The 12,352-nt window shown below is 46.1% G+C and overlaps 1 protein-coding gene across 1 annotated transcript; it reads right to left on the reverse strand.

Annotated features, from left to right (window-relative positions):
- Positions 1-3,903: 3,903 nt before the first annotated feature.
- On the reverse strand, positions 3,904-6,435 carry FJX1 (four-jointed box kinase 1). The gene has a single exon (XM_023185544.3). It carries the CDS (start codon positions 6,140-6,142, stop codon positions 4,829-4,831), a length of 1,314 nt encoding a protein of 437 aa, XP_023041312.1. The 5' UTR covers positions 6,143-6,435; the 3' UTR covers positions 3,904-4,828.
- Positions 6,436-12,352: the final 5,917 nt, after the last annotated feature.

The raw sequence follows: 12,352 nt of genomic DNA on the forward strand, positions 1-12,352 counted from the left end.
GCTCACACAAGGTTGGAACAGACTGAAAGTCACCTCCTATATTTAGGGAATTTTTCAAGTATTTATAGAAAGACCCTATGTAAGATTTTGAGCAGTTCTCCCAATGACATTTTGAAATAAAGCACTACAGTCTTTTGTTTTTAAAGAGTGTACAAAATTGAAGTCTGTTTGTACTGCCTTTGGGGAAATATTGTAGTAGGTAGTAATCTGGTTATAAATAGAATTTCCCTAGAATTTTAGAGCTGAAAGGGAGCCTACGGTGATGATCTAATCCAGTGTTTTGCATAGTGCAGCCTGTGCCCCACCGATGAGTTATGAAATCAATTTAGAGGGCCACAGTTAGCGTTAGGAAACAGAGGAGGAGAAGGAATAGAATAACATTCAACGAAAGAGAAAAACTATGTTATACATACTGTTTTGTGAAACTTTTGTTTCAGTGTATGAGTGTGTGTGTTTCTCTGTCTAACAGAGGTCACAATATAAAATACGTGTGTCTTACTGTGAGTTCTGGTCCAAAATATTGGAAATTATCAGCCTAATCAAATACCTTCCCACTGCAGGAAAGATAACTGAAGCCAGAGGGGCAAATGACTTTCTCAAGTCAGACAGTGTATCAGAAGTAGCCCAGGTCTCCTGTCTCTCAGTATCCTTTCCATTAGACTCTAATGCCTAAAATATGCTTGAAGGCAGATGTCAAGCCTTGTCCTTTGATTTCCATACTGCCTTGACAGCTGACATTATATTCTCTTTTGGAGCATTTCCTATGCTCTGAATTCCCTTTTCTCCATCTCTAGCATTCCCACAGCCCTTCTACCACTTGGGATCAGCGATTTTGTGTGATGTGGGCTGGCGTGCGCAGGAGCAAAATATCAGCGCTTAGGCTTGGATGATCCATGACTCATGGATAGCTCATGGTAGCTTAGAAGATTTGGAGTTCCACAGCTCACTGCTCCCTGGAGCTGATGAGCCACATGAGGAATAGAATTACAGCTTCCTTGTGAAAAAGAGGGAAGTACATATGACCACTCACTTAGATGGCATGCTCAGAAACAAGACAGCTAGCTGACAGCTGTGGGCTCTGGGTAATTCCTGCCAGACTCAAGCACTCTAGCTGGTTTTCCTGGCTCAAAACAGAAGTATGTAGATCGTGTTCTATAACTGCAGAGATAGAACAGGATTATCAAAGAGGATCGTGTCTGGAACTTAAGGTGCCTGTTTTTGAGTTAGAGGAGAAATGTTCTACCTCACCAATAAACACTTACATTGCCTTTGCTGTGTGCCAGGCACTATTCTGACAATATTATAAATATTTACTCATTTAATCCACATAATCAACCTCAAGGTCTTAGAGGACTCTCCTAGCTGCAATTGTAGGCAGAAGGTTGAGAAGCATTGAGATGTGTTAAAATAATTTGTTTTTCTTTCTGATTCGAAGAAAGGAGGGTGAGTACACCTAATAGAGTTTAGAACTATGTCATTGACAAAGCGAATTAATCAAAAGTCAAATCCAGGGAGAAAAGGTCAACTGCCTACTTTCTCTTGGCAGAAGGATAGGGAAAAGGGTTGTTCTTGCAAAGATTCATCACTTCTTGAAGCTTTCCAGAAGTGGTGATGGATTTGCAATAAGCCATCTGCTTTTTTTTTCTTTTTTAATTTCAGCCACCCTCACATATTTGTAGTATAGCTGCCTTGGTGCCGAAGTCTGCTTCGGTCCTGAAATCACGCACTCAAACCCAAGTGGACCTGTGCCCTTGACCTTATGAACCAGTGCCTTGCATAGTGCTGGAAGAGGGTCCTTAGTAAACAATTCGTTGAAATAATTTACTACCACATGTTTAAAACTGATACCAACCTTGGAAACAGCCAGATTTGGGTTTGATGATGGAAATTACTGAAGCGTAAGAAGGGCAAAAGTTTTTTTTTTTTTTTTTTAAAGAGGAACAGGAAGTGAGGATTTTTTGTTTTTGTTTTTGTAAGCACCTGTATGTGCTTGTATGTTTTATATGTTAATATTTAAATCGCACAATATTCTGATCCAATCTCCATTTCACAGATGAGGGAACTAAGTTAAATGACTTGCTGAAGGTAGGTAAGGAACAGAATTCAGAATATTGTCTGCCTGTAGAACCCATTACTCTTTCCAAATCATGCTGTGGTCTGAAAGTTTTTTTATGTTGTTGTTCATTTGAGAAATTTGTCCCTAGCAGCATTCACTGACCATGGTGAAACTTTAATTGATCTTTCCATGCCACAGCCTACCTATTATCTATGAGGAACAGCAACAGTTAAAACCCACTCTGTAATCAAGTCTTGGTTCCATTAACAACTCCACCATGTAATTAAACTTATTTCTTGAAAACGCAGACACGGTTCACTAAAGAATCTGAGAAGAGACATTTAAATTACGCTCAGTGTTTTGCTCTGGGTTAACCACGATCAAGTCTGGGCTTGGAACAGAAGTTTAGAAAGAATGTAGAGAATGCGGCTGGCCCAGAGCTCACCAGTGCTGAATCTTCGTGGGAGCCAGGATGTATTTCCTGTGCAATCTGTGAAACTTCTAACTTACTACTGCTCATTGTTTTCCTCCATGAGTATGTTGGGTAAAAATGCAGGTTGCTGAATACTTGTCCTGTTGTTGGAACAGCCTCCATTAACTAAAGCAGCAAATCTAATAGTGAAATAATCACCAGAAATGGAAAATGTTTCTTTCTGAAAGATGTAATTATAAGAGGTATCCCATTAACAATATCTTGAAAAAAGATAAATTTCCCATTATCAGTACATTCTATGGCTATACTGTGCAAACACTTGACTTACACCACAGATAGTTTCAGGACTTTTTTTTTTTTTTAAGGCTAAGATTTGGCTTAGCAAAAGGCACTGAAAACGTAAGGATGACATTAAATAGTTAAATTACACACTCCGTTGTAATGCAGAGTGAGAAGGGGAACCCACAGAGATTTAATAGCTTTCTGAGTCTATAAAACCCTAGGTTTACAAATGCAAGTCAAATAAAAAACTATTAAAGTTGCAACCAAAAGATGATTTGAGTTAAAGGTCATTAAATAAAAAGAAGGTAACAGGCAAGATCACTTGGGCCCAGATACCAAAGAAAATGCCAAAGTAAAACACCAAGGGCTGTAAAATAAAAATCAACCTCTTCCTCTTGAGTTAAAAATCCAAAACTAATTTGTTTGAAGTCCTAAAAAGGGTCCAAATGTCATACACAAAATACTGTACGCCTTCATGGTCTCACACTGGCTGCTCTGAGGAGACCATGCATGCAGTTAGTACCCGGAAAACAGTACAACCTCTTCAGAGAACTGGATGAGTCCAGATGTTGGAGATTATGATCTTCTGAATCCATTGGAATTTATGCCAGGAGATTAAAGAGAAGAATTAATTTATGACTTTCTCTACCCATTCCCAATGTGGGCTCAGCTTATTATCTGTACACATCGCGATGCACTGTAATTACAATGCTGAAAATAATTTGCAACATGTGACGACTGTAGTTAAGTTTAAAAAGGGGGGTGTTTGTCATACTTTAGTCCCCACATCTGGTTCTATCATATTTGCCAAATGATTAATATAGGAATATATTACAGTGAAATCCTTTCATATCAAAGTTTTATTTGCCAGGAAATAGAACACTTTCCTCCCATCTCTCTCCCCGTCTACCCCCACATTCTAGGCTGAACTCAAATTCCAGCACCAAGGTTCATCTGAGTGAGGACAGGGAGTCTGCTCTTATCTTTGTTCAATTCTGTAAGTTCCGTAGTCACAACCGGAATGGATATGCATCCTTTGTTTTCAAAGCACATCCACAAGAAAGAAAACCTAAATCTTATTCTGAAAGCAGATGGGGCATCAGAGATATCAAACAAGTTAAAACCACAGGAATTAAATTATAAATTTTAAACTCCCTTTTATTGAAATATAAGTTTGTTTAGTATATTTACACCACACTTTATGCACATATATACAGAGAAGGTAAATTCTGTAAAATAAAAAAGTTTTTCTTAATAAAAAATTAAAATAAAAACAAAATAAAGTGCATAAAACTGATTTTTTTTTCCCCTTCTGGTGAATATCATCATTGTCAAAATTTTGGTCGGTTGGGAGAGGAAGAAGAAATTCATTATATTTGACTTAGTGCATACAGCTGGCCCTGAATTTGTAGCCTTCAGGCCAAAATGACAAGAGGTCAGGAATGAGTCAGGCAAATTGTCAAGGTCTGCAGGGCTCCCCAGAGTCTGAAGGTCCTGCTCTCTTTGTCCTATCGGGAGCCGTCCCCCTGCTTGGAACAGTGATCTCACCATCGCGGCGCTGGAACAAAGGGAGAACACAGGAAGGGGGCTCCACCAGCCAATGTCACAGCCCTGCTCCGGGGCCACCAGCGCTGTGTTTGGTAGAAAATTGCAGAATTAGCTCAACGGGTCAAACGGAAGTTTTCCTTTTTCGGAAAGGGAATGAGGGGAGCCCAAGAATGGGGTACATCTCCCACAGGGAAGGCCACTCGGGGGCCAAACCCCAGTAGCCAGTTTCTTCGGATCCAATCTCCGTGCTGGCACAGGAAAGAATCCTTTTATAAGCTGGGTGGAGGGAATGTTACACTTCTCGCCTCGGTGAGTTCGTCCTCCCAGAACTTTGAAAGGAAACAGCGTGGGATTGAAAGAAAGGGGCAAGTGGGTGAAGAGCTGAAGTTTTTAGACACCTTTGCGGGTGGGCGTTGGCCGGCTGGTCCCCGACAGTGGCAGAGGCAACGGCCCTTCCCCCCATCATCCATACCCCAGCCCCAGGTCTTTCTCTTTTCCTCCGGATGACACTAAGTCCCAGACCGGTGGCCGTACTTGGCCTTACAGTGCAAAATGTGCTTGGCGAGGAAGTCGAGGCGGCGCTGTAGCAGCTGAGCGTGGGGGTCGGCGAGCGCGGCCAGCTCGGGGAAGCGAGGCTCGTGGCGCCGGTAGAGGCGCAGCAGCCGGGCCGCGGCGTCCTGTCCGCGGTGCAGCTCCAGGACGCGCCGCGCGGTCCGCTCGCGGAACACGCACACTGACTGCAACAGCGGCTCGTTATACTTGTCCCACATGCCTGCCACCCGGTAGCCGTGCACCAAGCCCGCCTCGTTGTCCAGAAAGACCAGCGCCCCGCCGGGACCGCGGTGCAGGTTGCTGGTGGCGCGCTGCATGACGCGCGGGTCCCACTGCAGGCTGAAGAGGTTGCTTACGAGCCGGTCGAAGTTGGCTGTCAGGTAGTCAAAGAGGATTAAGTCGGTCCATTGTACTAGGTCCACGAGCTCCGCCAGGCTGAGGTTGGCCAGCTCACCCCCGGCGTCCCGGAGGGGGCGCAGACGGCCGTCCTCCGACCGCCAGGGCGCGGGCACTACCACGTCCGTGAGGTTGGGCAGCCAACGCGTCAGGCTCACCACGCTGCCCTCGGTCCAGTGCGCAGAGCGCAGCTCCTCCTGCACCTGCGCCCACTGCGCGCCCCGAGCCTCCACCCGGGCCAGTGCCAGCGGCGGCACGTGGCGCTGGAGGCCCAGCAGGCGCGCCAGGTAGTAGGACAGGGCCTCGCCCTGAATCTGCTCCGGGTTGATGCCGTAGCGCACGCAGGCGCGGGTGCCGTCGGCAAAGCGGGCCAGTCGGTTGGAGCTGCGCCCGCAACCCCCGCGCTCCAGGGCCACCACCCGGGCGCCGCGAGCCGCCTCCAGCCACGCCGCCGCCTGGGCCTCCGAAAAGCCCCGGGGCACCTGCTCCTCCAGGCCGCGGCTCCAGAAGACGCCCCCGTGCACCGCGGCGTTCTCCTCCGGCCGGGGCTGCCCGGCTGGCACGTGCCACCTGCGCTCGCCCGGAGACTGCCGGGGCGGGCCGTCCGCGCCGGCCGCCAGGGTGAGCAGCGCCCGGAAAGTTTTCAGGGAGCCGCCGCGGGAGTCCCACGCCAGGGGCGGGGGCAGAGGGAAGCGAGGCGCGGGCGCGGGGCCGCCGCTCCGGGCCGGGCGCCGTGGGAGTCGGTCTTCGGGCGGCCGGGAGGCGGGCAGCTCGGCCCTCGGCGGCAGGAGCCCTCCCCACAGCACCAGCAGCGAGCCCAGCGCCAGCAGCCAGAGCCCCGCGGTGGCGGCGGCGCCCCGCATCCTCCTGCCCATGCTCCCGCTACTGTGCCGGTGCGCCGCCACCGCTTCAAGCCGAGCCCAGGCACCCGGGTCCCGGCGGCGAGGCGGGCCCGGCAGTTGTTGGGCTCCGGGGCTTCGGGCGCTTCGGCCCCATCGCGGCCGCGGGGCACTGCGGGGCTCTGTCCGGCGCTCCGCCCGGCGCTGGGAACTCGCGTCGCCGCCGCTTCCCAGTTGCTTTTGTATTTCGCTGTGAGACCCTCCGGTGGGCGCGATTCACAGGCGCCCGGACCACGTGGGAGCGAGGGGGATCCCCCTCCCCCTCCTCCGCCGCCGCTCCCCGCCCCCCGCTCCCCCGTCCCCTTCCCCTCCTCTTCCCCTTAAAGCGGCGATGGCTTCTTCCGAGCGGGAGAGGCGGCCCCACACTCGGTCGGGGACTTAGGGGCCTGGAGGAAGCCGGACTGGCTGCGCCCGCGCCGGAGCGTAGGAGGGGGTGGCGCAGAGCTGGAGTCTGGGGCCTGGCGGGAGGGACGCGCCCTGGGCCCTCGTGGGGGGTGTCGTGGTCGCCTGGTCCCTTCGCCTAGGCAGCACCAGGTCTCCTGCAAACTTCAGACAAATTTCCACCGCTCTCCGAGCTCCGCCAGGCTAGGATCAGGCAGAGTCCCTTTGCTTTCTCAGTGTCTGTCCGGGTGATTCACGCTGCTTTATGTAAATCCCTGGGAATGTCTCTGAGCCACAGAGGATGTGATTCCAGCGGAAAGAGGAACTCTCCGTAGCCAACAACTTTGAACCGACACCCCCTTTTCTGAGCACGTACAACAGCACCAATCACTATTGGCCCTCTACCTTTCCCAAGGGACTCCCAGGGAATGAAGCCTCGCTGTGAACGTGCCCTTGAACACCTAGGCCATCTCCCGTTCATTCGTGCATCCGTTCAACACAGCGATTGCCCCTCGGTTCTGGTTTTGCTCACCAGCAGCAAAATCCACAGATCCCGGTCCCATGCTCTGGAGTTTACATTCCAGTGGGACTCTCAGGTTGCTAAGAGAGATTATAGCCATCCAACCTCGTGTTGGGGAGAGGGGAGTCAGGGACGACTTTTCGAAGGAAATGATACCGTTTTGTCTATGAGGAAACTGAGGCACGGAGAAGGAATGGGTGTTGCTCAGGATTGCACAGTTAGCAAGTGGTGAAGCTAAAAGTCAAACTCAGGTCTCCTGGCCGCATGCACTTGATTTTCCCTCCATCAAGAAAGATCAGTATTTTTTAAAAATCAAGTCAGCATTCTCAAGTTTGAAATTCACTGTCATTTAACCACTTTGTTCCCCAAATGTGATTTTTCAATTAAATGGAGTTTTCAAATGAAAAGAAAAAAAGAAAACCTCTATCCCATACTGCATTTGATTTACTGTGCCCAGGCAGCCATAAAACAAAGAAATGGTGATGGGGGGAGAGTGGGCGGGGAGGTGGTGAAGGAGCAAACAAAACAAAATGAACAACCTCTCCACCCCAACACATCTTCCAGCCACCTCTGGGTTACATTTACTAGGAAAACACTTGGATGCCAGTCAGCCCTCTCCCTTACTCCTCTGCCTCAGAATGAGTCCCAGATCCTCACTGAGATACCCAGGGTAGACACAAGATCAGGGGCGTGGTGAAATCCACCTCCCAAAGGCCAGAGTTGGAAATCTGTTTCCTTACATGGTGTATCTTTTCTCTCCTTTCGTCTCCCCATCAGGTGCATATGAATGTTTTCAACTGGACTGCCTCATCAACTGGCACTGATTATGTTTTTTTCTCCAAAGAAAAAACGTTGTAGGGTGAGAGAGCAGACACTCTTATGTTTATGGCTGAACAGAGGCATCAAAAAACCACATTTGGAGTGTTCCAGCACTGACCCAGGATACGGTCAAGTGTTTTCACTGGTGTGGTTAAGTATATATTGGCTGAACTGTTGAATCTGTTCCCAACCACATGGTGGCTTTATCATGCAATTTTATAACTCTTATCTGATAATGAGATTACTATGGCTTCCATATGGTTACATCAAAATATATTAATTCATTCAAAGGTCTTATTTTTTTGCCCTGTGCAAGCTCCTCGTCTTTCCCTAGCAGGCAGGGACTACATCTTATTAACCTTTTATTTCTTATACCACCTAACATAGTATATTACACTAAATAAGCACACAAATTTAATTTTTTTGTCTTTTGGTTTAACTTCTACTGGGATATGTATGTATTTGAAAGGCAGCCTCTTTCAGCGTGGGCAAACCATAAGCAAGATCGCCACCTAGTGGGCATAAGTAGAGTATCATCTAATTGGAGAAAAGTATACATTTTTAACTGAATGATTAATTGTTGAAGTTAAACTCGGAAGACTATTAAATGTTTACTATGTCCCAAGCTATGTCCTAGGGGGTATGGAGAAATCCAAAGTGGTTGGGGTCTCTGTCTTTTTGGCAGCTAACAAAAGCTGTAAGTAACTACCATTGTAAACTTCCTGGGGAGCCTGTCTTGTCCATTGTTTTATGGCTGCCTGGGCACAGTGCCTGGCACTTAGTGTGTGCTCAACAACAGTTTGCTGGATACATCGTTAGAATGCTAATGAGATGAAGCTCTGAAAGTAGCATGTATCAAGTTTTTTTTTTTTTTTTATTAAACACCTTACTACTAAAGAATACAAAATAATTTGGTCCAAGGGTTGCGGGTTATTGTTCAACTGATTAAAGAATACAAAATAAGAACTTCCATTAATTTTAAAAAGAAAAAATATCGGTGAGGGTTCTGCATAACATATGTGAGGGGAAGCACATGATTTTAATTCTGGGAGGACTGGCTCCCAGTCCAGAGACTAGAAATCCTGGAATCTCCCAATCATATTACTGATACTGATGAAAAAAAAACCCAAAAACAAAAACCAGGCTTAAAGAAGTTGACTAAGACCGTACACCTCATAAGATGGACTAATTTTATCATTGAGCAGCCCTCTGCCTATAGCCATAGGACTGAATGCATCATGTACAAGAACAGGATGCATTAATTGAAACTTTAACAAATTAATTGAAATGCACAAATACAGAAAACCAAAGGAACAAACACTGCCCCTTCCTCAAAGTGGAATGCAGTTTTGGAATGGTATTTGATTATTTGAGACAGCGTTTAAAAACATGCCTCTGTTTAGCTGTTAGATGAAAATACTCCCATTCTCCTTTATTTTCTGGCCTGAGGATGCTCCCCTGCCATCTGTGGCCAAACCACTTTGGCTCTATGGGGTAGCATAGTTAATCACCATGTGCAACCTCAGTCACTTCTGCCCTCTGGCAGTTGCTTGGGCAACTATTTGCACCTTTATGACTTTCTTAATTCTCCTTAGAATTTATCCCTGAGCCTGGACTTCCAATATCTTCAAACTTTCCCACAGTCCTGTTTGAAGAATGATCTAGTTCATGTAATGGTGCCTCCTGGGGAAAAGAGAGGAGGTGGAGTTGAGGGTTGGAAGCAGGGGAGGAGGCTTGGAGTTGGAATATTTTCCAAGTCTGGCATTAGCACTTTCTGGCTTGTTCCTTGGGCTAGTTATTTACTTTCTATGAGTTTCAGTTTCAGAACCTGAGAAATAAGTTAGTAAATCCTTCCGAACTCACAGAGTTGTCATGCAGCTCAAGTGAAATATTAATAATAACCACAGCACCAGTGGCAGCAAACACTTATTGAGTTCTTATTATGGGCTTTGTGTGGAGCTAAACCTTGCATGTGCTTTGTCTCATGAAATCCTCCCAGCAAGTATTATTATCCCCACTTTACAGATGGGGAAGTGGAAGCTTAGCCAGTCAGTGGAATGAGGTCATGCAGCAAGGAAGTGGCAGGGCTGAGATTCCAAAATGATGGGGACCAGACCCTTTGTAAATTATAAGTTGCTAGGGAAATGTCAGGTGCAGAAATTATTACATTAAATCAAAATAGATTCAACTCAGATGAAATTTTGGTTTCATCTATTCTCTGGGGTTTGTTCCCAAGTGAAATGGTTTAAAGTGTGAACTGTCAAGCCAGATTATCTTATTGAAAACCCAGTCCTGCCACTTACCAGGCATGTGACCTTGGATAAGTCACTTAACCCCTTTGTGCCTCAGTGGATATATCTGTCAAATGCAATAAGAATAGTATTACTAGTATTACTAACAAAAATTATAAAAATATACAGTATCTAATGATTACTAGTAATTAATAGGAACAAATCTTATAGATTATTGTGATGGTTAAATTAGTGCTTATATTTAAAGTGCTTAAAAGACCATCTAAGTGTTCACTATATTATAGCTGTTGTTGTTCTTTTTGCTTTCTATTTCCTTTCTATTTCCCAGTTTCATTGCTCAAATGGAGATGTCTTCCTTCTCTTGTTGCTGGCCTCTATCAAGCCTCCCTTGGTCTTGAGAGACCTAACACAGGTGGTGTTCTAGCTCAATGCACCTGCTTTATGCCTGAAGTGGTGTCTTTCCTGATAATTTTGCAATATTTCTTCTCCATGGAGCTGGACCACCTGGCTTCTACCAAGGTTCCCAGTGTAACTCTTGTTAAAAGCCCAGAGCCTCCAGCCAGCCTCGGGCAGACAGCTTCTGGCTTCTTCTCACTACTCTGCCTCCTTCAATCCTGACCTTTTCTGGATGTCCTGAGTTATAAGCCCCTGGAAAAAACAGAGGCCTACAAATGTACCCCTCCACATACTTCTACGAAAAGGAAGACAGGGGAAAAAAGATGTCAGAGATGAGTATAGTATTCCGTTAAAGTGATGTGACTCCTACATTGGCCACTACTGTTTGACCCTGGGGAGTTTTCTAACCCTCTGGGCTATAATTTTATTATTTATATATCTCTGTTATGGACTGAATATTTGTGTTCCTCCCCGCGCCATAGATTCATATGTTGAGAACCTAACTCCCAATATGGTGGCATTAGGAGGTAAGGTCTTTGGGAGGCAATTAAATCATGAGGGTACAGCTCTCATAAATGAGATTAGTGTCCTTATCAAAGAGACCCCAATAAGCTCTCCAGCTCTCTTTTCATCATGTGAGGACCCAGAAAGAATACCGCTGCCTATGATCCAGGAAGAGTAGCCTCACTAGACACCCAGTCTTCTGACACCTTGATCCTGGACTTCCCAATCTCCATGTGTGTGTATATATATATACACACACACACACACACACACACATACACACACGTATATATACACACACACGTATATATTAAAAAAATGTATATATATGTGTATGTATATGTGTGTGTGTGTGTGTGTATATATATATATTTTTGAGACAGAGTCTTGTTCTATCGCCCAGGCTAGAGTACAGTGGCACAATCTCGGCTCACTGCAACCTACACCGATTTTCTTGCCTCAGCCTCCCAAGTAACTGGGATTACAGGCGTGTGCCACTGCCATTACGTCCAGCTAATTTTTTTTTTTGTATTTTTGGTAGAGACGGGGTTTCTCCATGTTGGCCAGGCTGGTCTCAAACTCCTGGTCTCAAGTGATCCACCCACCTTGGCCTCTCAGAGTGCTGGGATTACAGGTGTGAGCCCCTGCGCCTGGCCAGATGTTTGTTGTTTAAACTACCCCAGCCAATGGCACTCTGTTATAGTAAGCCTGAACTAAGACACTCCTTCCTTCCCATCTTTTCTACCCCAGGGTACATGATGTTTCTGGTTGGGGATCAGTTTCCTTTTCTTGGTATCTCTATTTGACTATGATCTGGGTCTTCCAAAAATTGCTTAAGTGATCTCATTCTCACATTCCCGGCTGTCGAGGGCGGGTATATTGATGCCTGGTTCCAGATACATCCTACTGGAGAGCTGGAAGGAGGTCAGGAGATAGAGTAATCTTTGAATGCAATTAACCTACCTGCTTGAACAAGTCCCACTTTTAAGAACATATTGTGTTTCTGGAAAGAAAGTCATAGTTGACACGAACCTTGTAAATTATGGTGAGACTAACATTTTTACGATTCTCGTTATTCCACCTAGCTCTCTTTTGGACCTGCTTTGCAAACGTTCCTGCAGGCACTAGTGTTAAAGACTCGAATCTAAAGGTTGGAGCACTGGTGAATCAATTTAGTAAATTTTAGAGCAGTTGCCAACACATATTTCAGTCCTGATTACAGAGTATGATGGTAAGAATTCTGGACTGGGCATTTGGAAACATGAATTTCTGTACTATAATTTAGTTCAACAGACATTTATTGCCCACATGTAA

This window comes from Piliocolobus tephrosceles, chromosome 13 (genome assembly GCF_002776525.5).
Source record: "Piliocolobus tephrosceles isolate RC106 chromosome 13, ASM277652v3, whole genome shotgun sequence".
Classification (NCBI taxonomy): Eukaryota; Metazoa; Chordata; class Mammalia; order Primates; family Cercopithecidae; genus Piliocolobus; species Piliocolobus tephrosceles.